Source organism: Macrotis lagotis, chromosome X (assembly GCF_037893015.1).
Source record: "Macrotis lagotis isolate mMagLag1 chromosome X, bilby.v1.9.chrom.fasta, whole genome shotgun sequence".
Taxonomy (NCBI): Eukaryota; Metazoa; Chordata; class Mammalia; order Peramelemorphia; family Peramelidae; genus Macrotis; species Macrotis lagotis.
The window spans coordinates 72,338,688-72,355,053 of record NC_133666.1 but is presented as its reverse complement, the minus strand read 5'-3'; the positions used below and the strand labels follow the sequence as shown (position 1 = coordinate 72,355,053).

At 47.0% G+C, this 16,366-nt stretch overlaps 1 protein-coding gene across 2 annotated transcripts in view; it reads right to left on the bottom strand.

Moving 5' to 3' along the window:
- LOC141498571 (short transient receptor potential channel 5-like) overlaps positions 1-14,208 on the bottom strand; it is a 79,249-nt gene extending 65,041 nt beyond the window's left edge. For both annotated transcript variants that reach the window (XM_074201781.1, XM_074201782.1), the window contains exons 1-2: positions 13,810-14,208; positions 3,006-3,527 (exon numbers count right to left, since the gene is read on the bottom strand). In XM_074201781.1, coding sequence (XP_074057882.1) covers positions 3,006-3,527; positions 13,810-14,187 — 900 coding nt within the window. In that variant the 5' untranslated portion in view covers positions 14,188-14,208. The remainder of the gene's footprint in view (positions 1-3,005; positions 3,528-13,809) is intronic.
- Positions 14,209-16,366: the final 2,158 nt, after the last annotated feature.

The following is a 16,366-nucleotide window of genomic DNA, read 5'->3' as shown; positions in this document are numbered from 1 at the left end:
GGGTTAATTCAGGATGACAGGTGTGTGTGTGTGTGTGGGGGGGTGCTGGCTGTGTGTGGCTTTGTGTCCTCTGTATTTCCAAAGGTGCCCTGCCCTCTCTCTGGCAATGCAAGGGAGGACCTGGAGCCTCCAGCTACTGTGCTTTCTTTGTTCTTGAAGATTGCAAAGAAGGAACAGTCGGAATTCTTGCTACATATTAAGGGTTTCATTGAACTGAACGGGCCATCAGGCAAATAATATGGTAAAGGAACTCTCAACCCACTGAGTGACTTGAAAAATCTTGATTGCTCCCAAGCTGTGACTTTCCGCACCAGGCCTCAGCCACAAGTGAGCAAAGGTTCTATAAGAAGCCATGGCAAAAGCTATGGAAAGAACAGCCTGGGACAAAGGGGGAGCTAAGAGTTGGCTCATCTCCATCCTCTTGGACCATCCCCACTGAGCCTTGGAGTCAGGCCTCTTTCAAAGCTGCTCCCCAAAGTGCCTGTACTTCCTCCCAACTTTCCTCCCTGAATCCTAGCAGGAGTCCAAAGTGAAGCAGTGGCTTGGAATATTCCCAAGGGCTGATCTCTGATCCAGGTACAGAAAGAACTGGCCTGACCAGCCAAGAGGGGTCCCTGTAGAGGGAAGCAGCCAGGGGCTCTGATCCCTTTGCTAAGGAGCAAGGCTGGATCTGTCAGCAACAGAGCATCTCTGAAATTTTCAATTACAACTGCCTCTTGGGGGCAAGTGCCTATTGTTGCAAATATGCAACATGTGGTTAAAAACCATTAGGAGCAATAGCACAAAAGCTTTGACTATATATGTACATATGTTCATAAGAGTGAATATATTATCTTTTTAATTTTCAGCATGATCCAGGAAAAGAAGCATCTTTCTCCTTTGACTCAGTCACTCTACCTCAGTGAGAGGGTGTTACTTTCTTAGCCTGAGGGATTGTCTCTGGGACTAGAGGGAAGACAGCCCTAGGATTCATGAAGCTTTGTAAGGAGAACTTAGATATTTATTGATTGGCATGGTACAGGGGAAATAGGACCAGCTTGGGAAGCTGTGAAAACTGAATTTAGAGACCAGTGCTCATAAGAGTAAGGAAGGCAAGATTCTTAACCATACTAGACAGGGATGAAAAGGGTTGGAATTCAGCTTAAGGTACATTTGAATATGAGAGACACCAATGGGAGAAAGAAAAATGACAAACAGGAAAGGGTACTGATGGTTGGAGGGAAAGGAACACGGCTGGATTAGTCAGAATCACCTGGTGAGACCTGGTGGCACATGGAAACAAGCAAGAGGGTTCCAATGAGTGGAGACTGGGAGGTCAGGAGGGGCTGAGAGGTCCTGTGGCCAATTAGTAATCAGCTGGAAAACAGACTCGATTCTGCCCAGTGGGCTTGGTTAGATGTCAAATGTTTTAGCTCTGCTAAGAGTATGCGTAGTTATGCAGGATCTGCTTACACTAAACGAAGGAGAGTTGATAATCTACACTGGAGACGAAGCCCAATCTCTCAGACTCTACTTTCCATCACCTTTTGTTACCCAAGGCTGTCCTCAGGGAATGGAAATAAACAGAGGGCCACTGACCAGAACCCTGTTCTTTAAAGGGCACTAATGCTGCTAAAGTTGTTCACTAACCTAGTGAAGTCATGGGCAGCAAGTTTGGGCAGAAGCCATGAATAAATACGTGTCTGCCAGACTGGGGTTACAAAAATGACCTGAGATCTCATACTTTGCAAACTGGCAAAGAAGATTCAAAAAAAAAAAAATAAGGATGGGGCAGCTAGGTGGCGCAGTGAATAGTGGTCCTGGAGTCAGGAGGACCTGAGTTCAAATCCAGCCTCAGACACTTAATAATTGCCTAGCTGTGTGACCTTGGGCAAGTCACTTAACCCCATTGCCTGAAATAAAAAAAATTAAAACAAAGAACTGCAGCTATTGATGAGGCTGTGGGAAGACAGATACATCAACTCCACTGTTGGTTTAGCTGTGAATTAAGCCAGTCAATCGGGATATCAACTTGGAATGATGAATGAAAAGTGATTCAATTGTCTCTATCCTTTAAGTCAGGGATCCCACAACTGGGTTAATACGCCACTGGAATCAAAGATAGAAACAAAACACTGGTTGTAAAAGGGGGGGGGGAACAGTGAATGCTATATATGCTGTCAGATGGAGTCAGCTCACAAATGTTTGTATTTAATCATTTCCTTGGTCAAGATGGAAGGGCAGGAGAGGTGCCAGGAAAGGCCAGAGGGCATCACTAAAGCACATATATTTTTAGAGACTTACTCTTCTCTCTACAACCAGCTTCTAAGCCATCAACAAATATACCCATAACGTAAGTTACTATTTGCCCTGATGTCCTTCCCTCTGCCCAGTCCCCACCCCAGCCCATCTATGACTTTCCCCTTGATGCCATTTGCAAATGGTCATTTTGAATGCATCTTCACTTGGACACAAACACATGTGGAAGTGTAGAAGTGTGACTAATTTGGGGTGATTTGTCCTGAGCTGTACAATGAGGGCAGGCATCAGGACAGGTGGCAAAGGAGCTCTGTGCTCACCCCAAGTGAATGTGGCACCAGGCAGCAAGAACCAAGCTGCATATGTCCAGGGTCTGAGAAATGCTCCAGGTCAAAGTCATCCCATGGAAAAAGCCAATCCAAGTGAAGCCAAAGGGTGACCTTAGGGGCTTCCAAGGTGAGCTGTTGGCAGAGCTGTTTATAGAATAAATGGGATAATCAAGGGAGAGTGTTTAATAAACCTAACATAAATGATGGTTATTGGGGTGGTGGTGGTGGCAGTGGTAGTGAGTAAGTAGCAGAGGACGGGGACTGGGAAATGAGTTACTTGGCAAGGTCAAGCCAAGCAGTTCAGAGGCTACAATGTGGACCCTTTGGGAAGGCCTTAACAAGATGGTGCCTGGGCATCATAGCCTTCTGTGCACAGGACACTGAGGTCAACCAAAATCCAATGGGTACTCTCTTCTGAAGGAGGAGGGAGCTCCTTACCTCTTTCTGGTGATACTTGATTGCTACTTTTAGCTTGGCCAGGTCATGGCACTTCTGGGGGTCAAGGTCCTCAGTGTGGTCATCCCGGTGATTCAGGATAATCTCCAGCTCCCGGGAGCTGCGAGCCTGGTCCAGGAGATCTTTGGCAAAGCGTTTGCACTGCTGGGAGAGCTCTTCATACTCAGCCTTAAACTCATTTTCCACCTTGCTGAGCTCCTTGAGCTCCCATCCAAGACGGAAGGCAGTTAGGATGGGGTCCTCACTGGACAGGGCTATGAGTGAGGGGCTGGCCAGGGCCTTGTAGATGTTGAGGCGTGAGCGGGAGTGCCTCAGGCTATCCACCTCTGAACTGGACACACACTCCACACAATTGCAGCGAATCTGGTGGGGCCGGGGTATGGTCACCCGGCGTTGGACAAGCAATTTGATGATCTCATAGTTGTTGGTGTGTGCAGCCAGCATGATGGGCGTGATGTCTGGGGTGAACTCTGAGAACTGGGCATCCATCATCAGAGTGGGGACCTAGGTCAAGATACACAAACATGGGAGAAGCAGCAACAGTTAAGAACAAGATGATGAGAGAGGCACAAGTTCATTGAGAGGGTGTGTGTGTATGTGTGTGTGTGTGTTTATATCTGCCATCAGAAAAATGGATACAAACCACATGAACCAACCAGCATTCTCTGGCCACTTACCATAAGCAAAGCACCTTACCAGCTGCTATGGTGGATGCCACATTAAGAGTCCCTGCCTCAGTTTGGCTATGTTATTGGTATGACCCTAAGGAAAGTACTTAATCTCTCTGGGCACCTTGGATTCCATCTCTCAAATAGGCTGTGATCCTAGGAGAAGCTTACTCCATACATAGAAATCACAGGCTCCATAGGTGGAAGGGCTCATCTCATTTCAATGTCCTTCAGAGAAGAGGACACAACTCTAAGGCCAGAGAAGGAAGGGCCTCAATAACATTTTATTTCTTTGGTATTCTGAAGGACTGAAAAGACTTTTCTTTTCACCAGCTTTATGAGGGAGGTAGACCAGATGTGACTGTTTACTTTGGCCTGAAGAAGAATCTTTGAATGATGCCATGGCTTGCCCTGGGCCCCATAACAAAAGCCAGAGCCAGGATTTCTACCCTGGTCTTCACAACCAAATATGGCACTCCTATGTCATGTCACATGAGGGATGATGATATCATGATGAAAAGCAAAACCAAATGAAGGGCTGTAACAACTGGTGGCAACCTGGTTGCAGGAGATAAACAAAGCCTCAACAAAGAGGTGGCATTAAGCAGGGCCTTGTGGAGTAGAATTTCAGGTTATCTAGTCTAGTTCTTCTCAGGTTATCTAGTCTAGTTCTATCATTTTATAGTCAAGGTATCTGGGCCCAAACTGAGAAGTAATTTGCCTAATGTCATACTAGGAGTAAAGTACAGAGTTGAGATTGGAACTGAGGTCCTCTTGGTTCAAATGCTGGAGTTTCTAGGCGGGTAATAGTTATTGGCAGGCCAGATTCCAGAGGGAACTCTCTGGGCTTCTCCCACCACAAATGTACAGGAGTAGAGAGGCAGCCTTGCCAGTTCTCCCCTTAGTTTGACTCTGTCAGGGCAGGGACTTGGTTTATTCCACCCAAAGAAGGAGAAGATGATGACACCAACTTCTTGCTACTGTCACAGGGTCACTATGGTACCCCAAGTAGTAAACCTCTCCCCAGTAGGCTCTTCTGTTTTGGTACCTAGCAGATGTTCAATGAGCTATTATTAGGAGATCAAATCCAGGGCAGTAGGAGAGTGAGAGCCCATCAAGTCAACATGACTTGATGTCTCCACTGTTGTTTAAGACCTAATGCTTTCCCTCTCCTTGCCTATCTCTCCAGTTAGGCCAAGGAGATGGCTGTCTACTCCCTCAATGCATAAGACCAAGCCAGTGACCGCTAGTGCTCATTTGGGGGTCAGCTGGAGAACTGGATTTGATTATTTTCTAATGCATTTGTTGCTTTCTCTCAGGACAGCAGTCACACCATTTGCTCCTGGCCTCCCATTCGAAATTGAGTTCTGAGAAGAAACAACAATATTGTGTGGAGGGGAGAAGGGGGGATCGATAGGTTTAGCTATTCAACGGCTTTAACATTGCTTGTGATCAACAGTACTTTGGGGCTCAGCACAGGCGGATCAGCAGAATGGATGGAGAGGGAAAACGAAAGGGGGCCTTTGCTCTTCAGCTTCTCTCCGGGGTCTGGGCATTTGAAAGGGGCCTTCCAATCGCAAGGCAGGCCTGGTGCCCCACTCCTAACTAGTACAAGGTTCAACTTCATAGCCCCCGATCCAATAAGCTCCAGAGGTTCCCTTGGGCCTCCAGATCAAATGCAACAATCTCTGCCTGACCTTGAAAGGTTTTCAGAAGTTGCTCTTCCCCCTCCTCTTTTGTCTTTTTTCACCTCCCCTGGAGATCCAGCAGTCACCTCTGGCTGCTTCTCCAATAAGATGCCCCATTTCCTGATTTGGGGCACTTTTCCTGGCTGTCTCCCAAGAGTGGGGCACTCTCTGTACTCATGTCTACCACCAGGTTTCCCTCCCTGTATTCCTTCAAGTCCCAGCTAAAATCCCCTCTTCCACAAGAGGCCTTTCCTGTCCCCCGGCCTCCCTCCAGAGTGCCCTGTCTGTGGCTTGGTGGTACCTAGTTGTCTATCATTAGCTTGGTGGTTCTTGGAGAGCAAGGAGCATCTTTTGCCCTTTTGGTTTCCCCAGGCTTGATAAGTGACCAGTACATTGTTGACTGACTGGCATATAAATGCTTGGTGTTGTGACCAAAGTCAGGTGTGGGCAGTTGTACTCACACCATTCCATCCCTATACCTACAGATGGGCGACAAGTGCATTCATGACAATAGTATCACACTATATTGGATAGAATAAGCTCAGGCTTGAGGTAGATTCTCTTAGATCTTAGCTCAATTCTTGTGACAAATGGGGATGGATGATTATATCATTTCATCCACCGCTACAAACTGTCCAGAATTCTCCCAAGGTCACTTTTTTTCCCTTTCTTTTTTTTTAAGGTTTTTGCAAGATAGTGGAGTTAAGTGACTTGCCCAAGCTCATGCATCTAGCTAATTAATGAGGTTCTGAGGCTGGATGTAAACTCGAGTCCTCCTGACTCCAGGGCTGGTGCTCTATCCACTGTGCTACCTAGCTGCTCCTTCACTTTTCATATGTAGTCCTAATACTAGCCAGCTGGACCTAACCTAGTTTCACTTCAGATTCTTACTCGCTGTGTGGCCCTGAGCAAGTCACCAACTTGTTTGCCTCAGTTTTCTCATCTGCAAAATGGGCATAACAATGTTAATAATACCCACCTGACAGGGCTGTGGTGAGGTTCACATAGGATGTTAATATGTAAAGCCCTTTGCAAATTATATAAAGGTTTTTAAGTCAATTGTTATTGTGATTTACTAATCCAAGCTTTTAATTGGAATTCTCCAGGTTCCAAATCCTGTTGTGGAATGGACTGATTGCCAAGTCAGCTTCTTCCCAAATAAATAGGCCATCAGAGACCAGTTAGTCCCACCCATCCCTCGCCCACAATGCAACTGCCACCCGGTTTGTGCTTCTCAAGATTCTCTTCCTAGCCTGCCTCGATGGGCAGCTGGCCAGAGCAGTGGGGCTGACATCATCCTCTCCACCCACAAGACCGCCCAATAAAGCCAAAGGGCAGTGTTCTGCAGCACCACAAGGAAAAACCATGGTCGGTCAGTCTTGACACTTTTCCTTGGGAATGAAGACTGATGATCCATGTGAGCTGCCCCTGGTCCTGATCTGCTTGTCGCCATGGTTTAAGGAACTCTCCACCAGAACAGATCAGCCACTCCTCTGTGACTGACAGTCCTCCCAGTGAGTTGATTGGGGCACTGGGATTGTCATGGTGGCTAAGGGAGAAGGGGCCATAGGACTAAGTTGGTCAATTTTAATTCAATAAACATATATTAAGTATTTACTACTTGCCAGGCAGACACTGTGCTATTAGGAATACAGACAAAGAAAAACAATGCTTGCCCTCAAGGACCTTACAATCAAATCTGTTGTTGTTCAGTACTGTCTGATTCCCTTTGACCCCCCCAAATGGGGTTTTCCATTTTCTTCTCCAGCTTATTTTACAGATGAGGAAACAAGGTGAAGTAACTTGTCCAGGGTCATACAGCTAGTAAGTGTCTGAGACTGGATTTGAACTCGGGCAGGTAAGTCTTCCTGACTCCAAGTCCAGCACTCTTTACTCTCTGGTACCACGAGCTTCCCAAATAATCTAACAGGGAAGATAATACACAAGAGGAAGTTGGAAGTAGGCTGGGTGTGTGCATGTGGGGGGTTTGTAGTGGTGGGGTATAGAGTCGAGACCAAGTGTAAGATGCAAAGTCTAGGCTCTGTCCTTTCTAAGGGAAGGTTCTGGATAGAACTGAGGGATCCACCCTTTAGCCAGGGGAGAGGAGGCTGGGGTGGGGGGGAATGGACCTGCGTATGTGTGCCCAAGGCTGAGTTAAGGATTTCTGGTGATCTGCTTCTCCTGTTCTGTGTGCTGGGGTTCAAAGCCATCCTGCAAGGGAGTAGGAGGGAGGAGTGGGGGTGAGTGTGTAGGAGGAGGTGGAGACATAGCAAGCCGATGACTTTTTCTAGTTTCTCCACTGTGACGAGGAGACAGCTTGAGATGATGGCAGGGTTGAGGAGGCTTGACTATGTTTGAAGGGAAGGAGGCAGCAGAAAGGAAAAGAATGGTGATGAGAAAGAGTGGATGACCAAAGGCATGATCATGAGCCCCCAGAGGCAAGAGACTAACCACCAGATCAACATGTGGAGTTGGAGTCACTCAATGGAGGCAGCAATTTCATTGCCATAATGAACTGTGCCAGCCACATCACTCTCCCCTGCCCATCTGCTGGTCCCTTTCCTTCCAAGCTACCTGACTGGTGTCTGCTTTGGAGGCAGCTTGCCTACCTTTAGACATGTGCTTATGTGGACAATTCAATTGGATTGGGAGCACTGAGGTCTGGCCTCGGAGAAATGCTTGCAGTTCCACTGACTCATACTGAACTTGCAGTCCAGTAAGACCCCCAGATCTTCTTTTTCGAATACTGACTGTCTAGCAACATTGTCCCCAGCTTGTACTGGTCATGTTCATTTTTGGAATCCGAATTTCAGACTTTACAATTACCCTTATTAACTTTTATCCTGCTACACTGAGCACCACATTCTAGAGAGTTTTGGGGTGGTTGACCTCTATCTTTTCTCCTGGAGTCACTAGGAAGCCCCTGATGCTTTGTGGGCAGAGAAGTAACAGGAACAGACCTGTGTTGTAAGAACCCCAGTTGGGCAACTGCGTGGAGGATGGAACTGATGGGAAGGAATGGAAAGAGCTTTGCAGAGACTGGCACCAACTTTTCCTTATAGAAGAGTGAACAAATATTATGAGGAGAGAGGAAATATGGAAGGAAGAAAATTTGATCTGGCCAATGATTACAATAGATCATGCTTATCTATTATTAATGATCAACAATCCAAGCTGTCTCTAATGGCAGAGCTAGAAGGGGCCTTGTCATGTCCAATCTCTCAAACCTTTGTCTCAGGGCCTGGAATCCTGCCTCATTCCTCCCCGCTCCAGGTTTACTGGGGACCTGATCTCTGCTCCTGAAGCTAAGTATGGCCCACTAGACTACTGACATTTCTTGCCCTCCTAGCCCCATAGGGCTGGCAGGAGACTTCAGGCCACAACCATGTCTCTGTTTGGCTCACCGAGATGAGCTGGCTATTTGAGGAGTACATAATGGCCACTGGGTTGGCTAAAGAAGTTTTTCAAAAGCACAGTCTGTTGACAAAAACTGAGCTGAAGTTGCATTTGTGGTTCAGCGTCTCTCTAGGCTCACTGCTCATCATGTGGCTGCCACTACCCCCAACACCGCCCTGTTGAGGCAGGTTCTTCCCCGACCCACTAGGCCCCGGGTCAGGGGACTGACTCCCAGGCAAGGGCCATGAAGGTTTCAAAAAGCTCCAGCATTTACTCAAATATTCCTCCTCCACCAACTAATGGAAAGAAAATCAAAGGAACATGTTTTCCCTACATGATTTTCCTTCCTTGGATACTACTTATTTCTCAGATTTGAAATAGCAGCTAGATTTCCACGAAGCTAAGCATTGTTGTCTGCTCCAGGAAGCATGGACTCTTCCTCCTCGTCCTCACAAGTTCCACATGTATTGTTCTCTTGTCCCCTATTCCCCCCCATCCTTCCTATTACCTATGACCTGGGTCTTCTGACCTTCCAGGGCACTTCCAAGTCCTTACCAGAAGGATGATGGCACCATAGTATGGACACAACTATTGGTCCTCTTTATTATGTGCAGCACTGGGGTAAGGAAGGTCCCACAGGGGGTACAGAAGGATATCCATGAGCCCTGCCCTCAAGGAGAAGCATCTGGCCATTCCACACTCCCTCTTCGGGTTTCAGAGGTCCCTCCTGTCCAGCTACACCAATACAAAATCCTCTGTTTGGTATTTAGAGCCTCAGCTCGCTTGGCTCCTAACTGGCGCCAGATTCCTTCTCATCAGATACTTTATGTTCTATAGACAAGCTGGTCTCCTTGTCCTTAATAAAATATTCCAGTTCCCACCACCAGGCTTTTGCAAAGGCGGATTTCCCTCTCTTCCCACCCCCCATCCCATGCTTGGAATGTCCCACGTTCTCCCCTTTGTCTTACCTCCCCTTCAAGGCTCAGCTATCTCCTATACAAGGTCTTTGATGATCCCCGTGTCCCAACCCTTCAAATTATGTACTACTTTTTAAAATATCTGTATATATGTTCTCCCCATTCGCCCCTCGAATCACTGGAGCCTGAGTGGGCAAGAATTAGGAACTTAATAAATGCTTGGTGGATTGGATCCATGAAAAAACTAATCTGCTATGAATGATCATTTTAAGTGAGAAGATCTTAACCTGGTTGAGGCCTGGAGATCACCCTGTGGAATCCCTCACAGAATCATAATTTACATTTATGTAGGCCTTCAAAGTTGAAACGCTGTTCCTGGTTCAGATGAAGGAACTGAGGACCAGAGAAGTTCAGCGACTCACCTGAGGCTAGCAGAGCTGGTAACTGAAAGAAGTTGTCTGGGTCCAAAGTCAGTACTCTGACTTGGAATGGTGGCTAAAGTACTGGCCTCAGAGTTAGGAAGACCTGGCTTCAATTTGGCCTCCGACACTGCCTAGCTGTGTGACCCTGGGCAAGTCATTTCACCTCTGTATTATGGAATGGTGAGATCTGATGGCCTCTAAGCTTCCTTCCAGGTCTAAATCTATGATCCAGTCTTGTAATGCAGAGAGACCATGAGCTCTTGAAGAGCACCAAAAGGAAGAAGTCATCCATAGAGGCTAGTGCAATCAGAGAGAACTTCCTAGAAGAGGCAACACTTGGTCTATACTTTGGCCTGAATCCAGAGTTAGAGGAAAGAAAAGAGAGCTTGAGTGATAGTACTGAGGCTAAAGAGAGGTCAATGACATGGTTCCATTGGAGCTATTCCTAGATCCCTCCCACTGCTGTTTTTGTAATAAATGAGTCCATGCATGGGCCTACCCAGACATACTGGAAAGACACTAGTTTTGAAGTCTGAGGCCATGAGTTGGAGTTGTTAGCTGGGTGACTTTGGGGGGTGGGGTGGATTTCAATCTTTCAGAGCCTCCGTTTCCTCATCTGTTAGATGGAGATGTCAATGCCTTGCTTCTCTCAATTCAATGCACACAATTTATGGTAAGCATCTGCTCAGGTCTTGGGCCCTGTGGTCCTTAAGGAGTTCACATTAAATGCCACTGCCTTAGTCCAAAGGGTCGATGGCTGGTGTGAAGAACCAATAGGGAAAGGGTTGTAGTGAACACACAGGCCATCAGCATATGAGAACAACCCATTTTCAATTAGCTAGGCCCCTCCTGAGAAAGACCAGCCAAGAGCCTTTGGTTAAGTATGGCTCTTTAGTTCTATTCAATGACCCGTAGAGCCAAATTGACAGTTAGCTATATAGTGGCTTCATTGGTTTGACAGGCCATGCAAGTGGGGATGGCCATGTTTTCTATGAAGCAGAGCCTGCTCAGTGAATGACCCATTGATAACCAAATGGCAAAATGCACATCTCCCTCCCCGTAGCACATCTGGACTCTCATTGTCCAGTCCTAAGCTGGCTTTGGGGGAGCAACAGACTGACTGAGGGAGACAGAAGTTCCCCTTTAAAGATTTTCTTTGGCAATGACATGGGTCACTGGGGCAGCATTGGCCTTGGAATTAGGATTTCGGTTGAGGATCCTGCCTCTAAGAGCTATCATTTGTCAGTCTAGGGCTCCAGCGGATTTGGACAATCACTACATGGCTGAGTCACTAATGTCAGTGAGTCTTAGTTTCCTTATCTATAAACCAGGAATAATTAGACCTAAGTTACCTACTCCATGGGGTTGTTATAAGGAAATGAATACGTATTTACTAATCTATTTTCCCCCCATAGAAAACGAACACTTCCTTGAGGCCAAGAACTTCTCATATTTTGGTATTATCCTTCTGCAATCTTTCTTTTTTTGTGAGAGAGAGAGGCAAAGGAGTTGGCAAAGGGGAGTCCAGAACCTTGTGACTTTATGTCCCAGTGTGGAAATTCCCCCCACTGTTGCCTATCAGCAACAAATCTGGAACTTCAAGTTGCCTAGGCCCCTTTGAGGTTGGTTGACTGGTCTGAGTGAACCCACACTTAACAGGCATCTGTCAGAGGCAGGATTAAGGGTTTCCTGATTCCAGGGTTGGCTCCCTGCCTCTCACAGGCACTGATAAGTGCTTGGTGGCCAGGCCAGGCCCAAGGCCCAATAGGAGGGCTCATTCTCATCAGCACCACAGCTGTGCCTGGTTCACCACACTAAGCAGGTGTGTAGCCCCACTGGAGAGGCTCTCCTCAGAACCAATTGGCCCTTCTTCAGTAGGTGTTTAGGCCCAGACCTAGGTTGCCAGGGTAAAAGAAAATCAGAGAACCAAAGGCCTTCTCCAGATCTTTCTGAAATAAAGACCAGCTCTTTGCCTTTGGGGATTTGGGCCCCAGTCTAGTCTGGGAGTTTCCTCTACAATAGAGAGCTCATCGCTTCCATTCTAGATGTCAATCAAGAGCCTGCAAATCATGGGGAAGGAAGAAGACTTTGCCTCTGGGATCCACACAGCTGAGAGCAGCCTCTTGAGGGGCCCATCCTTTACTGTGCCGGACCAACTGCCACATCATCTCTACCAGAGTCTCAGGATTATGGCAAGAGCAATACCTGAGCCACTTAGCCCCAGAGCCCACTGTTCTTTGGCAAACTCCCCACCATTCCTAAACAGAATAGAGCCTCACTCAGTGGAGGTGTTGAGACAGCTTTGCTAGCACATCAGGGGAGTCAGTGTGGATTGGGAGCCATCTGTCATGGACAAATGTAAGGATGGCAGACTCCAGAGAGCCTGGAGAGGGAGGGGGGAAGGCAGAAGCAGGCAAGGATGGCCTCCTTAGAGAAGGCTTTGAAGGCTACTGGGCTCCAGAAAACACAAAAGAATGTAGGCTTTGGAAAGGCAGGGATCGCTAGGCTTTGGGGTTTGTATCTACTTGGTCTGCCAGGGTGGGGAGTACAACTTTGCTACATAATGAATAATGTAATGTACAAATTAATGCATTGCATGTTGACCCTGAAGACTAAGGTCTCTAGTCAAATAAAGGAGTCAGCCATGGTAGGCAGAGGGTGGAGGGGTGGCACCAGGAAGAACAAAGCAAGTGAGCAGAAGGGCATCTGTGTGTGTGTGTGTGTGTGTGTGTGTGTGTGTGTGTGTGTGTGTGTGTGTGTGTCTGTCACTCCTCTCTCTGTTCGTCTCTTTCTCTCTCTCTTGGTCTGTTTGTTTTTCCTACGTCTCTCTGTCTCCATATCTCTGTCTAAGTCTCTCTTTGTCACTCTGTGTGTCTCTGTCTTCCTTTGTCTCTATCTCTGTAACTCTTTCTATGTCTTTATCTCTATAACCCCTTTGTTTCTGTGTATGTCTCTCTGTGTGTCTTCCTCTTCCTGTGTCTCACTGTGTCTGTGTCTGCCTCTTTCTCTGTTTCTCTCTCTGGTCAGTTGACTTCCTTCTTTATCCCTTTCTTGAGTGGAGTCCCACAGTAAGAAACTAAACCCAGTGAGAAATGCTGAGAATCCCAGGTCACCGTGTAACTTTGGGCAAGTTCACGTGCCACAATTAGCCCAGTTCAGCCCATCACTAACTAGACCTCCTAGACTCCATTGCTTTTCCCCCTAATGCCCACCCAACCCTCTCTCCCCAAATAAGGTGCCATCAATAGCTCCTAAAGTCAGTGAGTAGAATGGGGCAGATAGGTTGGTAACTGATTGGTCAGCTTTCCATACAGAATTCCTCCTAGTTTTACCAAGCAGGAAACTATAGAAGGATTCAGAACTTTACCCAGGTGAACAATGGACTGTACCTGACTCCCAGCCCCAGCCTCTTTCCCTTCCCCACTCTCCTGCAGCCTTTTTCCTGGGCCTGCTTTCTTTAGTTGCAGATCCTGCTCACTGTTGATTAGCCAAGCCTCCTGGGAAGGAGGTTAAGCTAGTCTTGGTGACCACCTCCTACCTCAGCAGCCTTCTCCTGAGGATGTATAAAGACTCTGGGGCAGATGGGAATGTAAGAAGTCTGCAAGACCTCGATAGGGGAAAGAAGAGGAAGGCCGCCAGGTGCCAGGTGGCTGGCTCTGAATGGCCAGGTCCTCCTCCTACCATTCAGCCCTCACCTGTTTCTCACCACTGGGCTTCCGGTAGCTGAGCAGCAGTTCCACAGCCCCAACCACCTCCTTGCGGATGGCGTAGAGCAAGGCATCACCCACATAGACACTGTGGTTCAGCAGCAGCTCCATGATCTCTAGGTTCTCATTTTCAATGGCGATGAGTAGGGCACTGCGGCCCAGGGGGTCCATACAATTGATGTTGACATTGTAGTAGATTTCAGCCTCATGCAGAACCTGCTTCACGCTGGCATAGTCGCCCTTCTCCACAGCAGTGAGGAAGGCCTTTTCCTCTGCAGAGAGCTCAGCCTCTGCCCGCACGATCTGCAGTGGGATGCGGTCTCGGTAGGGTGAGTAGTTCACCTTTTTGTAGTAAAGTTGGGCCATGGTTCATAATGGCATTGAAACCTGGTAGGGAGAGAAAGGGAGAATGGGCATGTGTCAAAGAACCTCAGGATCCCAAATGACTATGGGAGTGGTCAAGGAGGGGAAGGGCATATCTGTGGGTCAACTGGTCACCAAGATCATACAAGATCACAGAGTTACAGGTGAAAGGAGGCCACCTGGGCCATTCCCCTCATTTTACTGAGGAGAAAACTTAGGACTTACCCAGGGCCCACTACAAGGAAGTGGCAGATGTAGGATCAGCTAGGTGGCACAGCCAATAGAACTCCAGCCCTGCAGTTAGGGGGGACCTGAGTTCAAATCCACCCAAAACACTTGACACTAGCTGTGTGACCCTGGGCAAGTCACTTAACCTCGACTGTCTCATCAAAAAAAAAAAAAACCAAACCAAAAATCAAAAACAAAAACAAAAAGGGTCTCTTGATTGAAAAAATCTCAAACATATTTTCAGTACAGAATCTCTACCTAATCTTTCCATGCATTAAAAAAAAGGAGTGAGGTAAGAAAGACACATAGCATCCTGTCATTGCAGCTCCAGGTTTCCTTTCCCCAATGAAGGTAACTGAAGTGAGGGTACCAGTAAGGCAAGGACCTCTGGCTTGGGGCCTCTGCTTGATGTAGACCCAGTAAATGAACAGGGGCACTCATGGGAAAACCACCGGGCAGATGCTAGTCAAAGCCATCAGACTGGAACGTTTTCCTGAATGTCTGCTATGTCACTCCTTGTTCTGATCCCTGGGGATCCAGTGATACTTTGGACACAGCAGCTCCAAGTTACCCAAGCTCACCAATCTTGGTGTTGCCCTTATTTCTGTCCTCCCTCCCCCCCAACCCCCAGATCAAGTCTTCAATACCCTCAATTAAAATGAATCAAAAATCAAGATCATCTCTTTGCACATCATTCCCAGACTTATAAATCCAGCCTTAGGCTCTCCTCTGAGCTCTAGTCCCAGGTCACAAATGGCCTATTGGATAACTCAAACTGAGTGCTGGAGATCTCTTAAACTCAATATGTCTAAAACTAGACTCATTTCTTCCCTCCTAAGTTTTTTCTTCCCTGTTCTTTCCTCTTTCTGTTGAAGGGGCTGCCATCTTCCCTATATCCAAGCTTCATTGTAAATCCTCTCCTTCACCCACCTCTAGTCCTTCATTATAGCTCTTGCATCTGAATCCTTCTCTTTACTCCCACAGTTCCCATCTTACGTGAGGCCCTCACCTTACTTCTTCCCTAAATTATTGGTCTCCCTACCACAAGTCTCTCCTTATTCCAAAGTGATTTTTTTCTTAAACATGGATCTGACCTCACATCTCCTTTACTCAGCTCCAGTGTCCTAGTATGACTTTTTCAATCCAAATGCCCAGGTTTTGATTTTAAAACTCACCATGCCCTGGACCCATCCATTCCACTTTAGGTTGGCCATGCTCCCTCCTGACCTACCTTGGATTGAACTACTTTGTATATGTTCATACTAACTTCCATTATTTAATTTTGATATCTACTTGTCCTCCTCAGAATATAAACCCTTTGCAAGTAGAAATGACTTCATTCTTTGAACTTGTTTCTTCAGTAGCTACTACAATTCCTGGTAGGTCCTTAATAAACACATTGATTGACTGAAGGACAATCCCTCCCCTTTTTCTTTGGCTACATTAATGAAGCCCTGGGTCAAATTTCTTTTCCAGGGGAATTTTGGGGCAACTGTTATTATCTTTACTCAAAGAGAGACTTGTGAACAAGCCAAGCCAGCACATCACTGGTAAGCTTCCAGCCCCCTTCAGAACCCCCGAGATTCATTCTAGGAGCTGCTGTGTGGCCATACTTCCCCTGGTTCAGATGGGTCTCAAACACAACACTTTACCATCTCTCAGGCTATCCTCTAAGAATTGAAATTCTACTATTAATAAGTCTTCCCTTTGAATAAAGACATTGTGCCTCCAGAAGGCCTGCTAAATTGCAATGACAAATGAAGTCATTGGGAGCCAATGAGGACTTCTCAGCCTGGAGGAACCAGAGGCTGACACCTGGGAAGAAATGAATCTTGAGGATCTAGGGGCAGGAAACTTTGGGTGAACAAGTCTGATCTTTGGGGAGTTACAACTTCAGCACTGCAGGAGGTTTAAGCCATCCCTCTAAGGCAGACTTGGACTCCATTCTCTAAGT